The 26,705-nt window shown below is 41.8% G+C and overlaps 1 protein-coding gene across 7 annotated transcripts in view; it reads right to left on the minus strand.

Annotated features, from left to right (window-relative positions):
* Positions 1-12,422: 12,422 nt before the first annotated feature.
* The window catches only part of sbf1 (SET binding factor 1), an 86,354-nt gene continuing 72,071 nt past the window's right edge, over positions 12,423-26,705 (minus strand). For all 7 annotated transcript variants that reach the window (XM_080421772.1, XM_080421771.1, XM_080421770.1 and 4 more), the window contains 11 exons: positions 25,994-26,170; positions 24,709-24,810; positions 21,522-21,707; positions 19,518-19,644; positions 18,919-19,049; positions 17,744-17,986; positions 16,792-16,899; positions 15,213-15,421; positions 14,707-14,794; positions 14,444-14,575; positions 12,423-13,940 (listed from right to left, as the gene is read on the minus strand). In XM_080421772.1, coding sequence (XP_080277898.1) covers positions 13,842-13,940; positions 14,444-14,575; positions 14,707-14,794; positions 15,213-15,421; positions 16,792-16,899; positions 17,744-17,986; positions 18,919-19,049; positions 19,518-19,644; positions 21,522-21,707; positions 24,709-24,810; positions 25,994-26,170 — 1,602 coding nt within the window. In that variant the 3' untranslated portion in view covers positions 12,423-13,841. The remainder of the gene's footprint in view (positions 13,941-14,443; positions 14,576-14,706; positions 14,795-15,212; positions 15,422-16,791; positions 16,900-17,743; positions 17,987-18,918; positions 19,050-19,517; positions 19,645-21,521; positions 21,708-24,708; positions 24,811-25,993; positions 26,171-26,705) is intronic.

Raw genomic sequence — 26,705 nt, forward strand, 5'->3', positions numbered from 1 at the left:
GGCCTTCGGTATGTCCAAAAAGCTTCCTTCATTTCATGCCATAGAGATCACTATATTCCAGTAAATTAACTACAATTAAACATTTCAGAATCATAATATTTAGTGGCCAAGTACACTACACACTATATGACCACAAGTCAGTGCTCAGTGGATACTCTTTCTAATTTGTTTTTCTAATTACTGTGCTTTGTTCCAGTGAATATTTATGCTTCAGTTACATGGACATTCTAGACAATAATTTTGTGCATCCAATTTTATGGCAACAGTTTGCAGAAGGCTGTTTACTGTTACAGAATAACGATAATGATAATTAGACCTATTTGATTCTGCAGGCGAAATGGAAGGAAATTATGGAGTTGGTCCCCCTTTTTCTACTATAAAATGTTACTCTATCCTGTGGTTGCGTTTCACTAGTTGGAACATTGTGGCTTCCTTTCAGTCACAAGCATTTATTGAGGCCGGACACTTCTTGTTGGGCGATTTAGGCCTGGCTTCAAATTCATCCCAAAGGTGTTTGACAGGGTTAAAGTTGTTCCTCACTCATCTCAAACAAGTCTTTTCTGTATTAGGGAGCATGGGGGGAGGTTTTGTCATTTTACCTTCCGCAAAGTCACAATTCTACTCTAGAATGTCGTAGCTCAAGCATAACGTTTTTAGAACGATAATTAGAAACCACTAACGACACTAACTTTTGGTCATATAGTGTGTGTTCACAATCACGTACAAGGAATTTGCCTCAGTGCAAATATTTACAGCGAGAAAAGCTTTCAAATACAGGAGTAATAAGTCAAAATAGATCAATTGTGAACACTATTGGAAGTATATACTGTATATTGTGATGACCTACTGCATGTATCATTATATTTCAAAGACCAGATAGAAATATTGCAACAATATTGCACAGGTATTTTATATATTATGTATCGCACATATGACACATTTAGGGAATATTGTACAGTGAGATGGGTGATTCAGAAACTGCCTTCACCCTCAAGGGCGTCCTGTTACAATATTGACTGCCTCATTCTATGTCATCTCGCTTAGTACACAGCAACATATGAACAAAAATCATTTTGCACAAAGTGTTGATTTACAAAATATTTCATTAGCTTACATGGTTCCAGACGAGGGTGGAAACAATTCCCTATGTTCTGAAAGGAATATTAAGGCCTAAGTTATGGTTCCGCAGCAATATAAAACGGGCACAAGCACAACAACAGAACAGTGATCAGCTTGAGCAGTGGGTTGCTGTCAGGAAATAACCATAACGCCTTAATAGATCAATTAGGATTAAGCATTCAACAAAGCCAATAAATATATAGATATTGTACTCTTTGGGTAGCCTGTCTCCACCCCCTGAATCGCTAGCCTCGCATTCAGGGTCTGGTGACGCTGTCGAAGGCAGGCTTTTCTCGGTTGAAAATCTGTACGACGAATCGGGATAATCCAGTATGAACCAATCGCCAAAGAGTCCAACTTTGGCCATGCCCCCATCTCAGAACATTGCTGCACTGAGAGGGCTTTCAGACTGAATAATGGAGTGAAACGAAATGAAAATTCAGGTTGAGTGTCAGGCTACTCTTTGGGTGCATGAGCAAGATCTTAAAGTGAGGAAGGTGCTTGCATGGAGGGCCCTGAACGGCATGACCAGTGTATGGAACTTCCCCCTACAAATCAAACTCTGCTTTTCTATGCAACGGTAGAGTCTCTATGTTCTCTATGTTCTTCTCTATGGCAGTGAATTCTGGACCCTGAAGCCAACCCTGCAGAAGTCTCTAGACTGGTGCTACGCCAGAATGTTGCATGCAGTTACATAACCTCTCCAAGAGTGCACGTTACCAACAAGAATGTGTAAGCAGGAATACCAAGGGTACACTAGCAGGACACTGCCAAAGACATCAAGAGCTGCCAGCCAGCAAGTTGGTGCTGTGGTGGGAACCAACACACGGGCACCGGTCACGAGGACGTCCCACACTAACATACGTGGATGTACTCAAGAATGATGCATGAGCGCAAAGCACCAACGAACTGGCCAGATGTATGGAGAACCGGGATGACATGGAAGCGACGATGGAGGGCTCGTCTTGAGGACGACCTAGAGCAGTGGTTCTCAACCAGTGGTCCTGGGGGGGGACTATGTTAACCCAGCTAAATGAGTTAACATAGCGTCACAATCATTTTAACCACTTAGCTTTGGCTATTCAAAAATAGCAGATATACAAGCTCATAGCCTGCTATTTTTGAAAAATCTTGAAAATGCGTGCGTAGCCTTGAATATATATATTTTTTTAAAGCGAACATTTTTAACTCAAATCTTAGCAACTCAAATGTATATCAATTTAGGGGTCCCTGGCATGAAAAAAGTTGAAAACCACTGACCTAGAGAGAGAGAGTGTGTGTGCATGATTGCAAATTGCAAGAGTAAGAAGTGAGTGCATGACTGTGAGTCTAGTGTTAGTGTGCAGTTAAGATGCTGACCACTTTCAACCTTGCATCCCTGTTTTGGGCATCATGTCATGGGCGAAAATGTATGGATGTATTTATTCAAAAGAATTTGTGAAAATAGCCACTCTTGTGTGAGCTTGTAGGGCTGCTATTTTGTGCGACACGGTTGAACAAAGTAGTGTAAAACAGCTACCATACACAGGAAGAAGCTGTTTGTGGCCTGCCTTGGTTGTTTTGGTTTGGATAGTCCAGAGTCACTGTATGAACAGGATGTGAAGAGTCAGACGGACATGAACTTGCCTCTTGGCTGTGGAGGCATGCAGTGGTGGAAAGTAACTAATTACATATACTCAAGTACTGTACTTTGGAGGTACTTTTAGTTTACTTGAGTATTTTCAATACTTTGTCCACTACATCTTTTTACTCCACTACAATTATTTGAAAACATTAGTTATAGTTTCTTTGTAGATTTTAATTATTACAAAACATACATTAACCACTTCAGTCGTATATACTTTGGCTATCTGAAAATGAGCTTGTAGATCTATTTTCAAAAGTTGTTTATACATTTTGAACTTGTGAAACGGGACATTCTGCACAATGAGTACTTTTACTTTTGGTACATTAAGTATTATTTTCATGCAACTCAAGTACATTTTTATGTGAGGACTTTAATGTGAGTACTTCTTCCATCACTGGGAGCATGCAGTAGCCTACATTGGTTGATGGAGGGGCTGACTGACTGGATGAGTGTTCTGCTTGGACGTTGCACTGAACCAGACTGATTGAGGAGGTGAGTGCAATGTTCAGTCTCCTTTAGGTAGTGTCAGGGGTCAGGGGTCATCAACATGTCCGTACATGGACAAACATGTCCGTGGCACTATTTCTTTTTTCTTTTCTTTTTAGCGGTGTACTAGGCGATGGGCTATTCAAAAATAGCAGATCTACAAGCTCATAGCAGCAGCACTGAGTGCCACGCTATGAGCTTGTAGTAGATCTGCTATTGTTTTGAAAAATCGTGAACATTTTTGCACATCTTTGACAATGTATTTTTTAAAGCAAACATTTGTAAAATATTTTGTTCCAGGGACCCCCAGAAGCAAAGGTTTGAGTTAAAATGTTTGCTTTAAAAAACATATTCAAATATTTGCACACATTTTCAAGATTTCTCAAAAATAGCAGATCTACAAGCTCGTGCATCATGTGAGGACAAGAAGACAACAAGATTCCCTGAAAATGTCAATGTTTTAAGACGATGGACTAATGGAGTGTATGAGGTGTATCGGACAATGAAACAATTAAAGTCAACAGTATGTGAATGACCACAGTGAGAAATGGTGCAGGAAAAAAGCAAAAACAGATCACAGGCAGGCATGTGTGTTGAGAAGGCGCACCAAGGCAGAGGAGGGCAGAACTGGTCAAGTAAAGCTGATTTACGTCAGTTGAGAGAAAGTGTTTCAAAGTGTCCAATAATACAAAAAAAAAAACATAATACTTCACAATCATAATCCATGGACACCCTTGATCCACAGCCTCACCATCAGACCACCTCCTCCTCACATATGATCAAAGTTAGGCACCTTTGCATTAAACTATTGTGACACTCCTTTCCTTTCAATCCTGCCATCCCCTTCATTAATCACTCATCATCAGCATATGTGATTCTGGTAATATTACTGATCACTTGTTTTGCATGTCGGTGGCAAAAAATTTTTTTTGAAGGAAATGTCCATCACAAGCTTGCTTAGTGATGACCCCTGGGGCAGTGGTTCCTCAACCTGTGGGTCGGGGACCCCAGGGGGGTCCCCACATGAGTTTGGGGGGGGGTCCCTAGATGACGGTAAAGTGACAATTTAAGACCTTTTATTATACCAAAAAAGAAATGAATTGAGAAAGACCATTAATGCATCAAAGGTCAACAAATCCTACTATAAAAAGTGGTCAAACATCGGCCGAATTGTCAAGCAACATTTTTGAAAATAGCCAATCTACAAGCTCACATAACGCCTCGCAACCTCCTGTCTTCCCAATATTAATCTGTGGGAACTGAGTCAAACTAAATGTAATGCCTCCTACAATTCCAAGTGCTTGTCAGGGTGGGGGGTCCTTTGGGGGTCCCCAGTTATTATTTTGGGGGGTCGCGGCCTGAAAAGGTTGAGATTCGAACCACTGTCCTATAGGCACAACTTTTGATGTGGTTCATTGTAAAGTTGTCTTAGTAAGAGGAAGAGTATATGACAAAATATGAGATGAACTAAGTAGAGGCTCTTACATAGAGCACTTCACCCATTTTCAACCACAACTTAACACTGTGTCTCATTGGTGGGCTACAGACAGTTCAAAACCCTGCCTGAACAAATGACTTCAATGGAGATTCTAAGCTAACACATGTGTCTGTCGCATTTCATCATATTTCACTGACATGATGAGAGGCGACATTTCCTTCACTGTGTTTTTATCCTATTATTGATGCGGTCCAACACTGCCACCTAGAGGCAGTGACCTCAAATAAGAGGCGTCTCCTGGTGAAAACAGGAGAGTTGGCAGGTATGATTAATAACACACACATGCTCTCCGTCGACCAACTGACTAACCAATCACAGCTCGACAGTCCTTTCGGGCTATGGGCCCACAGCACAGGTGTATTTTTAACAAATAAGTGGGTAAATCTTCATCTTAAAGTGTAAACAATAAACATCAAACAAAGAACTGTTGATTCAACTCACTGTTGATTCCTGTCCATTCGTAGATTAGCCTTTATATAACTTTAGATTTGACTATTGTTAGAATATTCTTCATTTGTACATTTAAAAGTGCTACAAAGGGATATGTTGTTGTTAAAATAAGTGTCAAATAGCTTTATATTAATTCCCATAGTAATCATTGTTATAGTGCCTGTTCAGTCACAGGTGCCTCACCATCTCTCCAGCTTTAAACAGAAAATACATTTTCAGGTTGGGATACCAATTTAATCCAATCAGGAGAGAGAACTCATCCAGTCCGGGATACAAGATAAACAAGTGAAATGAAGTGATGGACAACATTGGACCTTGAACGCTATAGAATAAGATTAATAAGAATGAAGCTTATGGGTTCCCTCTCAACTGAATGAAATGTGTATAAAGAGCTGGAGGAGAGAGGGGCAGTGGTGTAAAGTAACTAAGTACATTTATTCAAGTACTGTACTTAAAGGAGAATTTTGGACTAAAGTTTTATTACCTTTTCTATGATGTTATATCTTAGGATGAATGGTACAGTAGAAAAATGTCATAACTCCACCCCTGGTCCGCTACAGCTTAAAATGTGCACGGATAGGCCTTAGGTTAGATCACATATTTTAATAGCTTTATTATTTATTTATTTTGGTGAGATCTGATGTTCATAGTGACCGAACACTATGCAACCAAAAAAAAAAAAAAAACCTAAGTCTCGCTAGATGAGATTGAAATCTCGAGATTTCAATCTCGTCTAGCGAGACTTCTGTTTTTATTTTTTTTGGGACAGTGTTCTGTCACTATGAACGTCAGATCTCTCTCTCTCTCAAAAAAAAAAAAAAAAAGCTATTAAAATATGTGATCTAACCGAAGGCCTATCCGCGCACATTTTAAGCTATAGCGGACCAGGGGTGGAGTTATGAAATTTTTCTACTGTACCATTCATCCTAAGATATCATAACATCATAGAAAAGGTAATAAAACTTTAGTCCAAAATTCTCCTTTAAGTACAATTTTGAGTTAGTTTTACTTTACTGGAGTATTTCCAATTTTCAGTACTTTAACTTCTACTCCACAACAACTATTTGAAAACTTAAGTTACTATAGTTACTTTGTAGACTTCTATTATTATTACAAAACATACATTAACCACTTCAGCCCTATATACTGTAGGCCTACATTTCGGCCATTTGAAATTAGCAGATCTACAAGATCTATAAAGCTCACAATTGTGAGCTTATAGATCTGCTATTTTCAAAATATTTGTATACATTTTACACATTTGAAAACTTCTGCACATTCTGCACAATGAGTACTTTCTACGTTTGGTGCTTTAAGTACATTTTGATGCCAATACTTTTGTACTTTTACTCAAGTAAATGTTTCTTTGCAATATACCATACATTTTTAAATAGAAATGATTTAATACATCCTATGTCAAAATTGGCTTAAGCGTCGTATTAGATTCTCCTTTACCAAAAGACATTACCATGGTTACGTTGTTCAAACACTAGTCTAGTCCCCCCCCCCCCCCCCCTGTGACGTAGGAGTGACAGAATCGAGTAGCCTACTCTATGCTTCGATGACGTCATGCTACTATATAAGCACGAAGCTCAATGGTTGTTCATTGAATTCTGATGATAAAGACTTGAGTTGTGGTGGGAACAGTTTGATCTTTGGATTTTCCTATAACATGGTCGCAGTGGAGCATCTCATTGCTTCTTTTAAACGCCTTGGTGTGGTGACTGGTAAACAGCCCGCCAGTAATCTGAGCCATGAGGCCACTCAGAGTGCTGAGGCACCATCGTTATTTCAGGTGAGGTCTCAAAGATTATTTGGACAAAGACTAGACAAAAGGATTGGACAAAACCGGAGCACCGGGTCTTGTCCAGTGAACAGAGATTGGACAATGGGTCGAATCAGATATTGGCCTTCTCACGCCATAGGAGCTCCAATCCCAGAACCTGGTGGCCATGGAAAGAGTCCAGTCAGAGACCAGACTTCTGGCAGAGATCCAACTCCGGAACCTGGCATGAAAAGATGTCCAATCAGAGACTGGACTTCTGGCAGAACAAGAGATCCAACCACGAAAAGAAGAGAGTTCCCATCAGAGATCAGACACCTGGCGGAGAGGTCCAGTCACCAAAACTGGCACAATAAGATGTCCAGTCAGAGATTGTTGGAGACCAGTCCGACTTTTGGGCCTTGACCCAACAAAATGAGAACAGCAAATATTTTGTAGGGAATGTCAATTACTAGAGGTTCGGGCCGCTACGCGACCTCCACGTCTAGAGTTTGGGCCACTATGCGGCCCTCACACCTACGTCGCACCGCCGATCTGACTGATATGCCCATACATGGAGATCTGTATCTGTGGGATCTTGTCCCTTTTATGCACATATATGGAGATCCCTGATGTCATCAGTAAATGCCCATATGGGCATATTCCCATATATGGAGCTGACTGATTTGTTTGCTGATGCCATGAAGACACATTGAGGTTAGACAACACACTCCATATTTGGGCGTAGTTGCATTGGGAACTCCTTATATGGTTATGGCTGAGTCATGGTGATATAGATAGGCTTAATATAGGATAGGCTATTAACCACTTAAGCCCTATACTTGGTATAAGTCGGATAAGAGGATAGCCGATCTACAAGCTCACAATGCATCGCTGTGAGCACGTAGTGGCTATTTTCACTGATTGAAAAAGAAAAGGGGATTCACCCAAAGATAGGTCCTGAACCATTGTTTGGGAACCACTGTATGTGAGATCTGCTGGCATTCCAAAACCAGAACCTTTCAGAGGCCAACACAGCACTGTATAGCATGGCACTTCAGAGGCAAATAAAAAAATAAAATATGTATGAATATATGTATGAGTGATAAGTATGACCATTTACTTTGATTCTACAAAATGCCCAGCGGTAGATGAACCACTCAGACAGTCAGTCAGAGTATGTTGGTCAAACATGTATTTGGAGTGAAGAAAATATGACAAAATATGAACATTTAAACCCACAGTGTTTTATTTTTATTCTAAAAAATATATTACACGATCGACAACACAACCCGGCTCAGAAGGTCATTTCTAATTTAAACAAAGAAAAAAATAAGAGAGAACACCCCAAAATAAATAAAATGATTAGGCTATTTGTTGTTGTTAATGTGGTACATGATGGATGTAATGAGTCAGGACTCATGGAGGAGAGATGAGTATACTTGCGAGAAGGGCCGACTGAACTGTATGAATACAGACCGGTCAAAGTCAAAGACACACCAACCTGCATAAAGCCTGATTTATAGGCAGGTGTGGGACAGGGCATGTAACATTGTATAAATCAGGCTTTAGGTCGTAGCCTGTTCAACAGCTCTGGGGTCTGTATTTTCTCGTTTTTTTTGTCTGTGCCTCAGAGACCAGCAAATGACATTAATTAGCATATTGTCACATCTGGCCTGTTGGAAGGTGGCATCTTCTCAACTCCCAGAATGCCCCGATATACAAGGCCCAACTGTTAATCCAAAGTGTTTGTTAACCATATGGACCTTAGCACTCCTATTCTGGTACGAACATTCGGCGGAAACAGTGGATCTACAAGCTCACAAGTCACAATCAGCAATTTTTGGCAAAGATTTGGTGTAGCGGGGGGCAAGGAGGGGGGCCTAGTATAGACCCCTGGGGGACTCCAGTCAACAAAGTATAGGGTTTAAGTGGTTAAAGTGAATGAATGATGTTACCTACCGCGGTCCTCTCAGTCACCTCATCTGCAACCGTTACTGTGTTTTATGCACGATTCCACTATTGCACACGATACCACAGTTAACACAACCACCACAAGCTGGCTTCATGAGGTGTGAATGGCAAGGGTGTCGACTAGCCAACATCTACAGTATGTGATGGTCGCGAAAAAGCAATGTTGCGATCGCCAAATAACGCTTTTTTATTAAAATTACGTGGCGAGTTAATTTCAACTGGTGCCATGATTGCCTCTAACATAATGATATATAGTGGGGTTGAGCCTACAGTATGTAAGGGCAGTTAACCTGAACAGTACTGCTGCAGTCAGGGGACTGCAAGATAATAATTCACTCAAATTACAGTATGTCATGTTTTACTTGTCCACAGTGACAATATGGCGGAAAATGTATGAATTCCCAGGAAACCGACTGAAGGAGGAAGGTGATGCAGATGCAGGCTACTTGTGAATATTTCAGCATGTTATCATCTACAACGCAAACTTATAATGTGAATTCCACTTAAGCACGCTTTGTCATACAACTATGTGAACTTGTAGATGTGCTATTCTCACTATTTATAAAATGTTCTTTTTGAACATTTGACCAAAATAGGGACACCAGTAGCCTGACACTCAGCCTGAATTTTCATTTTGTTTCACTCCATTATTCAGTCTGAAAGCCCTCTCAGTGCAGGTGTTTTCTGAGATGGGGCATGGGGGCGTGGCCAAAGTGGCTCCCTTTAGCGATTGGTTCATACTGGATTATCCCGATCGGGCCGCGCCGCTGGTTAGATTTTCAACCGAGAAAACCCTGTTTTTCTACAGCATCACCAGACCCTGAATGCGAGGCTAGCGATTCAGGTGCTGGGACCAGGCTAAGACACCAGTGTTAAGAGGTTAAAAACAGAATATCCCTTCCTTATCACTGACGATGGTATATGTCGTTTAAAAACACAGCAATCTGAATGTGAGATTAGCCAAAAAGAAAGAATGTGACCTCACAAGATGGCGCCACCGCTTCCATTGAACTCAATGGACAAGGGGTGCCGTTTTGTGAGGTTGTCTCCTTCTCCATTGAACTTGACCTCAGGACTGAACTAAAACAATGGCAGTTTCCAGAACCCTTGATAGGGAGAATTATTTTGGGATAAAAACAGAAAAATCTTTGACCATGATCCTAAAATAAGCTCACTGGTACAGGTATGTAAAACAGTAAGATATAACCAGCCTTCAGAGTAAGCCTCTTCAACAGAAGAGAATTAATCTTTAGACACAAACACCATTTCCACTCTTCCTATAGGGTTGATGTTCATATTAAGTAAGGACAACCGTGTTAAAACAAAACAAAACAAAAGACAAAAGACATCGAGGGTTTACTTGTTGTACATTTCTTTCCCCAAAAAAGTAGTAGCATTAGTCACATTAATACAGAGATAAACAAAATGGCACATTGGATTCCTAATTTTTAAAATAAAAGTGGTGCTTGAGGACCTTTCTTACTGCGGAGACAAAGTTAAATAAATTACTACCATAAACGTTACATACAAATCTGGAGTAGTATGTACAAAGGAGTTATTAGACAAAAAAATAATAATCTACAATTCAATTCAATTTATGTTCAACGAGACAGCAGTAGAACCATATTTTACAAAGCAAGGTTTGTGTTAACGACAAGCATGTATGTGTGTGTGTTTGGTGTATGTATGTGTATTTATGTGTGGCACCACATGGGGGCTCGTAAGTAACGATGGTTAACGCATAGCGATTCTGTAACTTAAAAAAAAATAGAAAAAAGAAAAGGGAAGGAAAAAAGTGACTCATTCTTTTCCAATCTCACAGAATCCAGCTAAACACTCTTTCTCTAGAATTCTCTAACAGACAGACTTCTCTATATACAAGCTTTAGATCTGAAAGTAACAGGCCCTAACTAAAAACAAAACACCAAAAAAAAACACTGGTTTAGACTGAAGCCCATGTGGAGAAAGTTGGGTTTGACTGAAATAATGACCTTTTATGTGGTTTGAGCATGGACAGGCCCAGTTACGTCTCACATACCAGACATAGGCAAAAGAGATTCATATCTGAAACGCCAAATACAAGTGGATGCACAACAACTACCTAAGTCCGCTGGACCGTCTTTTCTTGCATTTTCAGTGTGTTCTAGTTTTAACACTGACGTGCCCTGGGCCCCTGACCAACAGGACCCCCCCCCTCTGTGTTCATTCTCTGGTGACCCACTGTTTGGATGTATTTATCAGTAACTGCCCCGCTTAGCATCGGTAGAGGGGCATTTCAAACGTAATACATCTGCACTGCGTTTAATATAGTCCTAATGTAAGAAATGTTTTGTTTTGAGTTGATTTGGTAACTGTTAAAAGTGATTTTCTGAGCAGAGTATGTCAGTAGCAGTAAAGCAACAGGCCGTGGTGTTTTGCTCCTTTTCAGCAGTGTGCGGGGAGAAAACTAACTCCCCACGATTACCGTAAGTGCACATTTGATCATTAACCACTATGAACTCAAGAGAAATTACTCAGTGCAATACATTTTACAGTTTTTGGTGGATATCATAAAACCTGATTTGGAGGGAATCAACCGTTGTGTGAAATGCCCCTTTAAAAATAGCTTCTTTAATCCAATCTGATGACGCACTAGCACTCACAGAGGGGGTATGGTCAGCTTATCCTGCTGAGGGGTGCGTTAGTCCACATACTTGCCAGCTCCAATCACTCAGCATTACGCCGCGTAAACACATTATCATCTCTCTGAGGTGTTCTGTAATCAGGGTTGCCAGATCTGCTTATTAAAATTTGAAAATTTGAAAATTTGAAAATAGCCGATCTACAATCTCACAATGCGTCGCGATGCGGCGCGTTGTGAGCTTGTAGATCTGCTATTTTCAAATAAAATCAAATAAAATCGTGTACATGTTAAAGTACTCATGTGGCCCATAGTCGCTTCTTTTGGGCTGGTTTTCCTAGACCTGGTTGCTTGTTTCTCTCACATAATCTGGCAACACTGTCTGTAATACTCTCCTGGCTAGGCCGTCCCCAAATCCCAATTCTGTCACCTTGCAGTTTTCTTTTACATGTCTGTAGTTCATCTCCACAACAATATATATATCCCTCCTTCTCCATCCCTTAAAAACATGAATGTTAATAGTGGTTTTTATGTGTATATGTATTGGTTAGAAAGACAAAGAGGAAGAGCTCAAGAGAGGAAACGTTTGTCCATAATAGCTTCTTTTTGTAAACACTCTTTAACTGAAGGTCTGTGGACGCACTTCGTTCCTGAAGAGATTGAGAACCTCATCTCCACACCAACCAGTGTTCTTCCTGGATTGATCGTTGGGGCTACCGGCCAATGGCTTTCACAGTATATCATCATCATCATCATCATTATCGATCTTTCAGGCATCAATGATCTCTCTCCATCATACATTTGAGAGGGGGAAAAATAATGATAAAAAGAAAATCCTTCATGAACCGTTGTTGAGAAGGCGTCCCCTCCCTCCCTCCCTCCCTCCCTGCATGTTTTGGGCCAAAGGAACACATTACCCCTGATTTATATTTCGTTGCATGCAGTGTCGCATACCTGAAAAACGCCGATCTAAAAGCTCGCAACGCGTTGTGTGAGCTTGTACATTGGCTATTTTCGGTGTACGACACCGGCGAGCAACTAAGTATAAATCAGGCTTTAGTGGCCGTCTTATGGCAAAACGGCTACATCAGGCAGTGAGAGGCAGACAAACAAGGGAGCCAAGAGAGGAAGAGCTTTACTGTGCACAAAAAGGCCTGTGTCAGTCGGGGGGGCAGTGTGGTCGGTCAACCGATCGACGATCCTGATGGTTTTCAGCCATGGTGTTAAAGGGTTATGCCACCGTATGATTGGTTTATATTTTGTATTCACTGATCAACACACAGGAGGATGTTCTGAATGGTTGATGGAGGCCTCCTCCTCCATCGTTCCTCCTGTGGAGAGTTCTGAAGAGTGGGGCAGGCATGTGTGTAAGGCCGACTTAGACTTTTTTCCGCTCGATCAAAACGATGTTACGTTGTCGAACCTTAAAACCAGGAAGTAGAAGGTGCAGGTGGTGTTACAGGGTGGAGGATGGGGATCAGTCTTCATGCTGCTCCACACCACAGGACGGCCGCGAGGCTGCATTAGTCCACTTGACAAACTGCCCTGCCAACGTGTTCTCATGAAAAAGCCTCATATTGTGACACCTGGGCAGGCAGGCCACCTCGGGCGTCCACGTGCTGACGGCAAAAGTGACGGTTTGCGTCTTACGTTGACGAAGGAATGCAGACGTTGACGACTCAACGTGGAAAGCGAACAACAAGGCAGAGCATGCCGCCGACAGTGGCTTTGAAGCCAGTGCGATGATGGCTGTCCGCGGTGCACACCGATAGGGTGGGAATCGGTTATAATCTAGTTTGAAATTGCACATGGTCAGTGGAGTTGGTCCATGTTGAGTCATAATACGCAAAGGGTCACTTTTGGCTTCAGCGATGAGGATGCCAAAGGTACCTGCCGCCCAAGTGTCAAAATATGACACCTAGAGATGAGACGAAGGTTGGCCCTGCAGGCTTGCATAACAAACGACATCATGCTTCATTGTGTCAACTCCTGTTTTGTTTGCATATAGACAATCCAGCGCAGATAGTGGTCAGACTACGGTGAGAAGTGACGGGCTGCAGCTACATGGTGAGACAACAGCAAAGTGGTCATTCGAGAACTTTTTTTTTTCTTTACTTTTTTTTGTTGTTTTTTTTAACAAAAACACTGAAACGTCGCGACGCAACTTCATTAGTTCAACACTACCGACGCCGAACGGAGCTTAACTGCGGAAAAGCCCCTCCCTCCTCCTGGGATTGGCCTGCAGAGATGTCCATCACTGCTCATTCGTTCCTTCCCTCTTAAAAAAAAGAGTCCCGCCTCTCTTTTAGGCATCTGACAGGCAACTCTGAACACTGTCCATCCACAGCTGTGCGTTCAGGCTGTCCTGAGCACAGAAGTAATACACTCGTTTGGTCGTCTTGAGCTGCAAAACAAGAGAGTAAGGCAGGACATTAGTTACAGGATGAAGCCCGATTTATACTTTGTTGTATGGCGGTGTCGCGCACCAAACATAGCAGCTCAACAAGCTCATGTTGCATTGCAGATGCGGTGTCTTAGTGCAAAACAGCAATATTGCTGCCAAGAGGGTTAAATTGCATTAATTCACTGCATAAGCCATACCAAGCCGGCAGTGGCTCAGGGGTAGAGCGGCCGGGTGGCAACCGCAGGGTTCCCAGTTCGATCCCGGGCTCCCCCAGAGTTAGTGTCAAAGTGTCCTTGAGCAGGACACTGAACCCCTAATTGCTCCCGATGAGCAGGTTGGTGCCTTGCATGGTTTCCTCCGCCATCGATGTGTGAATGTGTGTGTGAATGGGTGAATGTAATGCACAATCTATGTTTGGATAAAAGCGCTATATAAATGCGCACGCACACGCACACACACACACACACACACACACACAGTAAGTAAAATGTGGGAGATCTTACATCGAAGAAGGCCTTCTCCTCAATGTTTTTAGGAGCTCCCATGGTGTGTGTGCCTGGAATGACAGACTCCACCTCTGCCAGGTCAATCACACCTTTACACTCCTTGTCCTGCCTGCTTTCGTAGTATCTTAGCTGGGGGAGGAGGAGAGAGAGAGAGAGGGCGTGGTAGAAAGAGGACGGTTATAATAATGAGATGACACCACCATGATGAGTCGTCATCACCACAACGTCGTCAATCGACTATCAGCCAGCTTGTCTCTCACCTGATGTTTGGTCTTGTCCAGCACAAACCACCGCGGTTTCCATGGTTTCAGCAGCGCCCCTTTCTTATACAGGATACCTTCGAAACTCCTGACCGGATGAAATTAAAAAAAGTTGAATCCATTATACTTCATACTACATACAGTTAAGTAGAGCCCAGATCAGCTTGGCTATATATCTTCAATTATATCACTTTTTGTTATCAGCAATTATGCAGCTGATGTGTCCCGATTTGTGATCTTTTAAAAATGTTCCAAAATAGCTGATCTACAAGCTCAGAGCGCATTGAACATCTTTGAAAAGGGCTTAGAAGGACATTCTAATGCGTGAGGGGGCCGTGATTTTTCAATTACTTTTTTCATTTATTTATGTTTAATGTTTATTTTATTTGAAAGTGACACTTTGACCCATAGCTGTTGGCTCGACAAAAAAGGTAAAATGATAGAGCTTAGCTACTAGTAGTAGTAAGTACTACGTGTTAGCCGGACAGGAAAACCCCCTTTCAGACCTGTTCTCGCTCTCCGTGCTCTGGAACTGGCTGTACAGGGTGCTGGTGCTGGGCCGGCCCCCCGCCACGGGCGTGGAGGTGGTGCTGTTCTCACAGTCCATCGACAGGTTGATGGAAGAGCCGGCGCCGCTCTCCTGCAGGTACACGCCCTGAGAGCGCCGCAGGTGGCTGATGTTGGACGACATCAGCAGCGAGCTGGAGAACGACGGCTGCAGAGGGGGGGGGAAACGAGAGGAAAACCATATCACCACCATATCAGCAGAGTCGAGGAACTCAAAACGAGGCAGTGGTGGTACTCGCATGTTTTACTTAAAGTAAAAGTATCAGTACTGCTTTGTAGAAATACTCTGTTAACAAGTTAAAGTCCAGAATTCAAAATGTACTTGAGTAAAAGTTCAAAAGTAGCCTATAATGACTTGACTTAAAGTACCAGAAGTAGAAAGTACTCATTCTGCAGAATGTCCCGTTTCACAAGTTTTCAAATGTATAAAACTCTTTGGAAAATAGCAGATCTACAAGCTCACAAGCTCACAAGCTCACAATGCGTCGCGATGCGACGCATTGTGAGCTTGTAGATCGGCTATTTTCAAAAGGACAAAATGTATATAGGGCTGAAGTGGTTAATGCATGATTTGTGATAATAATCAAAATCTACTAAGTAACTAGCAGCAACTAAAGTTTTCAAATAATTGTAGTGGAGTAAAAGTACAATATTTGCCTCTGAGATGTAGTGGAGTAGAAGTAAAAGTACTGAAAATTGGTAGTACGTACTCTAGAAAAGTAAAAATACCTCAAAATTGTACTTAAGTACAGTACTTGAGTAAATGTACTTAGCTACTTTACACCACTGCGAGGCACCATGCGGTTGTTGTTATGGTAGCGATAACATGCTTTAATTTCTTCAGATGGTGCATGTCATGTTTCACCTTTAGACTCTTCAGTTGCATTCTACCAATTGGCCACAAGATGTCAGCAGCACCTATGAAATTGGGGTCTGTGCCGTTTCGATTCTCTGCTATTGTTTCAATTAGCAGGAATTACAATAGAACAGCCGTAATCATTTTTATCAGAGATTGTGTTTGTTGGAGATTGCCTCTCACACTTTAAAAACACATTAACCCCGGAGTCCCTATTTTGGGCATATTTTCAAAAATGGTAAAAAATTATAACATTTTCATAAATAGCTACAAGCTTGCAGGAACGGCAATTTTTTGCTATTTATCGTTCGACAAAGTATAAGTAGGACTTAACCCATTAAAACCGGGAAAGCATCTGTCATTTTAGCAGATTCAAAAATAGCAGATGTACAAGCTCAGTGAGCTTGTACATCTGCTATTTCTGAACATTTTTGGAAAAATCTTTAATGTGTTTTTGAATATATGTATATATTTTTAACACAAATCTTCTCTTCTAGGGCTCCCTGGCACAAAACATTTTCAGGTGGAGGTTCGCGGCCAAATACATATCATTTTGGGGTCCGCGGCACGAAACAGTTTGAGAGCTGCTGATTTAGAAGGCATTTGTAGAATCGACCTCAGGTCTTGATGGGTTAAGTGGTTAATACAACCAAAAGTCTCACCCTGCTCTCCAGTTTGGTCTCAGCTCGCTGGGTGGTCTTCATCTTGTCCCACGTGTCCTTCCACTTCTCAGACGTCTGGCCCAGCTCCGCCTCCAGACTCTGTAGATCCTGTGCATCAAACAAACACATACAACGTTAGACACACACCTTGGTGACTCGGTGAGTCATCAAGACTCCTTTGACTGCATATAATGGCTGATTAATCTGCATGTCTTAAATGGATTTCTTTCTTTCTTTTCAAACGATGTTGCATTAAATGTGACGCAACGTCTTGAATGCATGTTAAATACTAAGGTGTTTGTTTTGTTGTCATATGTGTGTGTACTTGCCCTGTTTAACATAGAGTATATCCTCACTAATGTGTTCAATGAATGTACTTGATTGTTTTCGGCATACTTTGTAAAATCCCCTGTGTGAGACGTATTGATTGATTGACTGACATCTTTAATGACAAAATGCATGTGCATGAAATGTGTAAATACATATCTATCAAAAGAATAACACAATAATTTCCATTGTGGCCCTTTGAGTGTACAGTAAGTAAGTGTGCACGCAAACTGTCAGTGTTTTGTAAGATGCGTGCACGTGCGTGTGTGTGTGTGTAAAAAAAAAGTCAAAAGCTGTAAAGAAAAAAAACATGTTCTCCCAACACAGACAAGTTCCCTTGCAATGTAAAAAGACAACTAAAATAACTAAAATATTATGGGTATATCGAACCTAAAGTATGGTCATAATTAGGTATAACTCTTTATGGAGGGCCTAAAGTTACCAATAGAGCTAAGTGAGCAAACGCACACATGCACTTTCAGTATTAAGCAGGCACTTTTATCCAGAGCGACTCACAAAGTGCAGAGTCAGAGCGAGCGCCACAAACATTTGTCAGACAACAGGATAAGATAAATCAGCATCGACGCTGAAAAACTAGTGAGCGTGAGCCTGAACGTGAGCTGACCTGCAGCAGTTTGGTGATGGCGTCGGGGACCACTCTGCTGCGGCTGTCGTAGCAAGGCCACACGATGTGTCGCTGGGACTTGGGCCCGGTGCTGTCCGGCTTGTCCGCCGTCTCCTCGGCCACACGGTGCTCCTGGCGGCCTCTGACCAACTCCCAGTCGTATGACGGGCCCTCTGAGAGCGTCTCCTCCGTGTAGAAGTCCCATACCTTCAGGTTGGAGATGTAGCTATACGGACGCAGCACCTGGAGGTTCAGACATTTAGAATTAAATCGCTTTCAAACTGGCATCCCTGTTTTTGGGGCAAGTCATTATAGGCCACTTTTTTTTTTTTTTTTTAAAGGATAAAGATTTCGACACCACACGACACTGAATGAATAGGGCTGAAAGTGGTGATTGAAGTTTATGTAACGCAGTGCAGGAAATCAAATGCCAAATGCTTGCAGTTTCCTTGCTACTTTTCATTCATTTTCATTCAAACCTTTATTTATTCTCGAAAGACATTGAGGTTGCCCTCATTTGCAGTGTCGTCGAGATACATCACAGTACAATTTCATTTAAAATTTTAATTACATTTTTACTTACATTTTTCAATCAATAGTCACATCAAAAAACAAGACAGAACAGAAACAAAATAAAACAACATTTCCCTATCGTGAGATACAACACAATTTAAAACCAATTGCAGACACTTGTTGGTAGGTCTGCGATCAAGGCTTAAATTGTCCGTATGTTATGGGAGAACAGATCTTACATTTAAGCTGTAAGTCATTCCAGGTGGTTGGGGCACTAAAACAAAAGGCTGTTTCCCCAGTTCAGTCTATACTTTGGGGACCTTTAGCGTGAGCCAATCACTGGACTAAAAATGAATAGGTACCAGTGTTTGCTTCGCCTGTCGCCTGGCATTACTGGCCTATTTATGCAGGTACAAACCCATAATTTGGGGGTGCCATTCTATCCTCTCTAAAGGCCTGATTTAAGAGTCTTCTAAATGTTGGTATTTACCAGCCATTGTTATGTTATTGAGTATGTTAAGTGACTTTCCTGTCCTTGTTCAATGTCTGATTTGTTTCACGTCGACTTTTAGAACGAAAAAGGCGACACGACAGAAAACACAAAACAGGCAACACGACTAACTATACAACAAGTCCAGGTACGTCCAGAACTGAAGACTAACCTCCTCATCTTCAGGACTGAACATGTAGTTGTAGAAGACGGGCGTTTTCTTGTTCCATCGGTCGATGTAGTCCCACACCGACTTGCACACCTGCGGGCTCCGCCTTTCTCCTTTCTCCTCGTAAAGTACTCCTGCATACGTGGGGATTGTAAGCAGTGTTGATTTTGACAGCAAATTTTGATTTAGTTTTAGTCATAGTCTTTTGAATAAAATTCCATTTAGTTTTAGTCATATTTTAGTCATCTGAAATGTTTTAGTTTTTGCCTAGTTTTAGTCGACTAAATATCATAAGATTATAGAGAGATTATAGATTATAGAGTATAGACTAAATCTACAGTTGATTTAGTCGACTAAAATGTATTGTGGCGGTGCCTTGATGGCGTCGAAATGGCTGATTTATCACTTGGTTGCATGCTGAAAATAGCCAATCTACAAGCTCACAACGCTTCGCAGCGCGACGCGTTGTGAGCTTGTAGATCTGCTATTTTCAACACCCGAGCGCAACCAAACTTAAAATGACTTGTCTTTTAGTCCTACCAGATCTGGGGTACCCTGTGACCGTTATGTGGGATCATACATGTTATAGACATTATGCTCACCCAGCTCTATGCGCTCGTAGTCTGAGTCGAGCAGGAAGGTCCTGAAACGGTTGGACACGTAGTGATAGGCCAGGAACTTCAGGTAGAACTGGCTGAACTCGAACTCCATGGGGAACTGCAGGTGGATCTGGAGATGGACAGACATTGGCAACAGCGTGTTAACCACTTGAACCCCAGCATCCCTATTATTCTGGGGGGGGGGACAACATTCATTTTTGGCGAAGAGATTTGGTATATATGGAAAAAAGCGGCCCAATTACAGCTGCAACTCAGGTCCGTTTCACTAAGACTAGACGTTTTAAGTGGTTAATTGGCGGGACTTCCTGCTTCTTCATCGAGATGTGTGTGGGGTTTGTTTTTCGTGATGGTTCATAAACCAAACTGGGTAAAATGTGTCTTCTCCACTGTCACCCTCCTCAGGTTCAAGTACAGACTCCATAATAAGGCATTCTTTCAGAGCCACTTTCAACCTCTCCTCCCTATTTTGGGTATGTCATTATTTATTTGTCAAAGAAATTCACTTTTTAAGTTTTTTTATCTTACTGTAAAAGTTTCAAAAATTGAAAAAATAGCAATTTTGTAATTTGCAGCGTGACACCATCGTATGACAAAACAGGACAATTGTCATTTATGTCATTCATGTCCAGGGCAAGACCCTGTGACTGTAGTGCGATTTGCATGAAATAAAATCAATCTTTTGTTTCGTTTGTTTACACAAAAACTATTTCAAGAATAGGCTGTGAGACAATGAGACCATTGTCTTAAAGAGAGAGAGAGAGGATACAACTGGAAGCTGGCCATATGTAATAATAGCACTGAAGCTAAGTGACACGAGCATAATCGTCTCTGTAGGGTGGAAACCTCATATGTCCAAAACTGTTACGTTTCAGGATTCAAATAAAAAAACAGCAAAAGTAACAGATCCACCAGCTCCAAACGTGGCGCGAAGCCGATGACGCTGTAGTATGATCAAGTAGAGCATTAACCAAAAAACGCAAAAAGTTCGAATATGGAGATAAGAGGTTTCTGCGCCGACATTAGCGATATATAGTGTCACTGTAGGCCGTGGGGTCATAAATCTATAGCGGGGACATTGAGAACAAGCGTCAGGGACACATCCTGTATGTGATAAGACAGCAGAACACGGCGTCACTTGCCCACCACAAAACAGGAAGTGCGGTCAGAGTCAGACTCTCAGGTAAACACACTTGCTGGATCCATAGCACATCCAGATGGACAGTCACATAACGTTACCATCGGGCAGAACGCGGCACGAAGCGACGTGTTTTGAGCTTGTAGATCTGCTACTTTTGAATTTGAACCTGAAAAGTAACAGTTTTGGATTTCCACCCGATAATCACACAAAAGTGAGCTTTTTTTTAAAACCACCTGACGGTGAGAGTACGTAGAGTCTACAATGTAGACAAAAATATTATCTGAATCAAAACGTTACAAAGACACAGATTATGTCGAAAATAGCAAGACACTAGGGGTGTGCCGATATATCGTCCCGCGATATATCGCGATACGTTTTCGTGACGATATGTATCGTTTTGAAAATAAAATATATCGTTTTCAGATTATTATTATTATTTTATTTTTTATTTTTTTACAATAATAATATTCAGGAATGCAAACAGCCCCGAGGTGAAAAGGGTGACAACATGTTGTTGTTTTTTCGGGTCAGGTGTCACACTATTGCCCTATTTGGATTCAAAACGGCTATTGTAGCTGAAAAGCTACAAGTTCCCCCCATATATTTTTCATAATAAAAAAAGTGCGTATCGTATCGAAATCGTATCGAAGTTGTGAGCCAAATATCGTATCGTTTGGTGAAATTAGTGTATCGGCACACCCCTACAAGACACACACACACACACACACACACACACACACACACACACACACACACACACACACACACACACACACACACACACACACACACACACACACACACACACACACACACACACACACACACACACACACACACACACACACCTGATGCACACAGTCGAGGAACTGGAGGAAGACGGGCGTGAAGCCACTGCTCTGGCTGGCCAGGGTCTGGGCTCCTCGGTGGCTGAAGCGGTGGCCGAACGACAGCCACTCCTTCTCTACCAGTAGCCGGAAGCCGTCAAAGGTGCGGTAGTAAGGGTCTGACAGCAGCTGCACCAGAGACACAACCTGTTGAAGGGGAGGGGGAGAACAGATACAACTGTTGACTGCTGTCTGGACCTTTCACAATGACATAATCACCTAATTTCACTACAGTAAAGAACCTGGGGGTTATTATTGATTCTGAATTGAATTTTAATACACACATTAATCACGTTACCAAGATTGCTTTCTTTCATCTTAGAAATATTGCGCGAATTAGAGCCTATCTGTCGTTGGAGCTAGGGCTGACCCAAATAACTCGAATATTCGAAGCTTCGTTCGATGGCACAAGATTCGAACTTTTCTTTTTAAATCGAGTAATTGGCCGTTTTTTTTATTTGATATTTTTTTCTTCAAACATGTACAAATGCAAAATATAAGGTGCTTACCCGCTTGCCCCAAATGTTAACTAGGTGTCCGGAGTATTTGTGCAATGTATTAGTCCATATTTTTCAATAAAGAAGTGTTTTAATCCCGTCTGTGGACGAACGCCATTTTCCCCCCTCGTTTAATTCCTGTTTACATTGAGTGTAATTCCGGCTTTCACCGGATGCGCCCCGTCAGTACCGCCCATTGGGAACTTCCGACAGAATCGGTCAGAGATGGGATTTAAACACTTCTTAATTGAAAAACTAATATATTGCACAAATACTCCGGACACCTAGTTAACATGTGAAGCAAGCGGACCGTAAGCTTTACTGGTGACATTCCAGGGCGAACTGGGGGGGTTGTGACTGACAAGCTGCGCGTCCTACGTTACTGCCTCTGATTAGCCGAGCTCCTACATGCTTACATGACAGTCACAACTCGGGGAGGCGGGACATGGGCAGTGGAGAAGAGTGTGAGAGAGGAGTTTAAGTTTTACAAATTTATTAAACATGTTAAACGGCAACGCCGATCCGCGCGGATCAATGGAGCTTTCTGCGTGTTACTACTGCATTTCTGGGTAATTTGAGAAATCTCTGCAACTTCTAAGCGACGAGCTATGACAGTGGTAGCCGCGAGTACGAGAGAGAGAGTGATTTGAGCGTCAAGGGACCCTGGATACCGCCTTCCCAAATACAAAAAGGTAAACAGGGTCCCGAAAGGGGCTATTACTGCTGGTCCTTCCATGTCAACAAATAATTCGATCCTACGTGGCGTAATCCACTTTCGATTTAAAACTCCAGTGTCTTCCATTATTCCTGGGATTTCATCTTTTGGAAACCTTCCACAACTTCACAGTGATAAATCCGTGCTACTTTAAGTCATAAATTAATGAGAGGGGGAACGGAGCACAACATACTTGGTGTTGCATGCCGTAAATAGCAGATCTACAAGCTCACAACGCGTCCTATTCGTGACGCGTTGTGCTATTTACTGCGCACGACATAGCCCCTACGGAACCTCTCCCTCCGCTGTCGGAGCTATACAGCGGAGGGAGAGGTTTTGACTAGCAAGAATATGTGGCTAATATTGAGCCACTTGTTTGGGTTTAATCCAACTAAGACAAGTAGCATATCCAATCCAACCTAGCAGTGCATGTAAAATGTATTAATTTCGCTGGCTGCAGACTGCAGAGATAGGGCAACAGCGCAGGCCAGCGCAGCCTCGCGCTCATGGCAGATTAGCGACATGTCCTCGCTGTATTGCCTAATTCACTGCCTTTTTGCTATTATTTTAATGTTGTTTTATGCTTTTGCTTTTCTTTTTTGCTTTATTGTTAAATTAGTTGTAACTGTAATTGTATTATTGCTCTGTAAAGCACTTTGAGCTGCATTTCATGTCATGAAAGGTGCTATACAAATAAAGTTTATTATTAAATAAAGTTTATTATTAATCACAATCGTTTCCATTCATCCATTTCTTTTTTTCAAAAATAGTGTAACGTGTCGTAATGCGATGTGTTGTGAGCTTGTACATCAGCTATTTTCTCTATTTTAGAAAACTAGAGGTTCAGGCATAGTACATTATTTACTTTGATTTGGTCATTTCTTTGTATATGTAAGTTATTTGTCATATCTACTCCTAAAAGGCAAACAGAAAAGTCATTTTTATTTATGTTCAATGCCACAAACCAATGCCAATACCTAATTGTCGAGTAAAATTCCATGATCGTGACAACCCTACTGCTGTCAGCTTCATTGTGCTGTGAATACACGTGGGATGGATTGTACTGTTCTACTCTGCATAAATGCTCTCTGGCCTTTTGCCTCAGTTTACTTTGTGAGCCAAAGTGTCCAGTTTCAGCCCTCCAGACTGCCTATTAGCAAGCAATACCCAGGTTCACTTCAAGTCACTAGCCTCAGTAGCATGGCATTTTCTTTTGGTTAAAGCAATATTAACATTATTTTTTACAAATTACCATAAACTTAAGGCAACTCTACAGCATGGTTTATAAATGCTTGTGTCAGAGATGTTGGTGATTGGTGTTACAACCAGGCGTTGAGATAGCTGCACAATGCCTCAGCTAAGCTTTCCCCTCACAATGGATCAAGTTGAGTATTCATTTCAATTCATTCAGTCAAGTAGTGTTGATCCCAAAGCCTGAAGGTGTTAAGTGTAGGTATCACATACTCAATAATACATGCGTTGGATCAGATGCCTAAACACCTAAACCATCTATTAATTTATTTGACATAATTTCCACATAATAAATCCTATATCCTCTAAAAGAAACCTAAGCCTAATGTAGTTTAAATTAAAAAAACAAAAAAACAAAACCAAGCATCAGAATACTAAATTGTTCAGCCCAGCTCTGCTAAAGTATTTTTTATGCGCAATGCATTCATACTGCAGAGGTTTGATTTAATATTAGATAATAAACCCTCTGTACTTACTAAACTAATACTTAGCTGACCGGGGTCGGCTCTTAAATTGGTCCACTCTTTCCCCCCCCCCCCCTCTACACTAAATCTCTTATAAAAATTGCTGATGACACGTTGTGAGCCTGTAGCTTCGGCCATTTGTGGCAAATATGTATCTCCACAGAATAGACTCTAGGGTTCAAGTGGCTTTAGAGAGTTGTGTGTACAGTGTGTAATCAAACCTGTGTGGTGACGTCCCAGCCATCCTCCAGACTGACCATGACTGATGAGCCTGTGTCTAGCAGCTCCACCACCAGGACTGACACCTGCAGAACCCTGTGCAACTGAGGACAAACAACAAACACGCACACACGCAAATTCAGGACAAACACACCGTCTTATCTATCTATCTAGTCGCAAACAGAGTAGGGTCAACTATTCCAAAAATTCATACCGGTAAACAGTGGTGGAAAAAGTACTCGAATGTTTTACAATAAGTAAAAGTATCAATACTGCAATGTAGAAATACTCTGTTACAAGTAAAAGTCCGGAATTAAAAATGTACTTAAAAAAAGTGTAAAAGTATTTGCATCAAAATGTACTTAAAGTACCAAAAGTAAAAGTAGTCATTATGCAGAATGTCCCATTACAAGTTTTCAAATGTATAAACATCTTTTGAAAATAGCAGATCAACAAGCTCACAATGCGTCTCATTGTGAGCTTGTAGATCGGCTATTTTCAAATGGCCAAAATGTATATAGGGCTGAAGTGGTTAATGTATGTTTTGTAATAATTATCAAAATCTACAAAGTAAATAGCAACTAAAGTTTTCGAATAATTGTAGTGGAGTAAAAGTACAATATTTGCCTCTGAGATGTAGTGGAGTAGAAGTAGTAGAAGTATTGGAAATTGGAAATACTCAATCAAGTAAAGTACAAATACCTCAAAGTATGTACTTAAGTACAGTACTTGAGTACATGTACTTTCCACCACTGCCGGTAAACACCCAAACAGGTGTCAAACACATACTGTAGCAGTGTGCTAACTTAGATAAATAAATGCACATATCAACGCATAATTGAATGGGTGTACTTGCACGCACGCACACACCAAGGCAGTGGCGCCTGTTTAATTAAAAGACACTGTCCCCCCCCCCCCACAATTCAGTGCAGTCAAAAAAAATCTAAAATAAAAAAATATATATAATAATCGACCACCGCGAGGTGGGGGGACCCAGGCTGGGTCTCCCCACGGTGGGGAGAGACTATGGGGGGAGACTATATTATTGTATAGTTAATTAAACAGAGGAGTCCATTTGGTTACATAGCTGACTTTTGGGATGAAGAAAAAAAAAAAGGAAAAAACCTCTGACATCTATACTTCATGGAAATAAAGTAACAAAAAAAATAAAAAAAATGTACAAAACCATCCGAAAGAAACCGAAAATTTCCGTGGCGGGCGCACACGTGTCCCCCCATGTCATTTTCCATTCCGGCGCCCCTGCACCAAGGTGGGGGTTGTACCTACCAGGCTCATCCATTCAGACTCCTCCAGGCAGCGGTGGAAGCTCATACTGGGGTCAGAGGTGGCCGAGCTGGGAACACAGGCCTTCATCAGCTTCTTGAAGCTGTTCTTGACCTGCCGCACGTCACACACCTCGATGGGCACCACCTCCCACTGCTGGAACGAGTCCTGCTTCCCCCCCTGGAGCACAAGGACACAGAGGGTACAACGTGACCATGAATAAAAAACACCTACGTTCTGACATGAGGACCTCTGTTTCATACAGCAGTGGTTCTCAAACTTTTTCATGTCAAGGACCCCCAACTTGACACATATTAGCCCGCGGACCCCCATTTGAAAAGATATGCCTGCAGGGACCCCCATAAGAGAAGATTTTTACGGCTCTAGCAGTGATTCTCAACCATTTTAATTTAAATGACCCCCAGTTTGACATGCATTAGGGCTATGGACCTCCATTTAATGGCATTTCTATCTCTGGGACCCCAATTTATATTGTAAAATCAATGTTAATGTAACTCTGAGAGTGTACAAATGGAACTAAATGGACCCGTTAGGGTCCATTTAGTTCCATTTCTACACTCTCAGAGTTACAGACCCATAAGGGTCCATTTGGTTCCTACTATCCATCATTTAGCTGGGGACCCCCTGGAACTCCCTCAAGGACCCCTGGGGGTCCCCGGACCCCACCTTGAGAAATGTCATACAGTCTATCCCA

Source organism: Gymnoscopelus braueri (genome assembly GCF_963280865.1).
Source record: "Gymnoscopelus braueri genome assembly, chromosome: 23".
NCBI lineage: Eukaryota > Metazoa > Chordata > Actinopteri > Myctophiformes > Myctophidae > Gymnoscopelus > Gymnoscopelus braueri.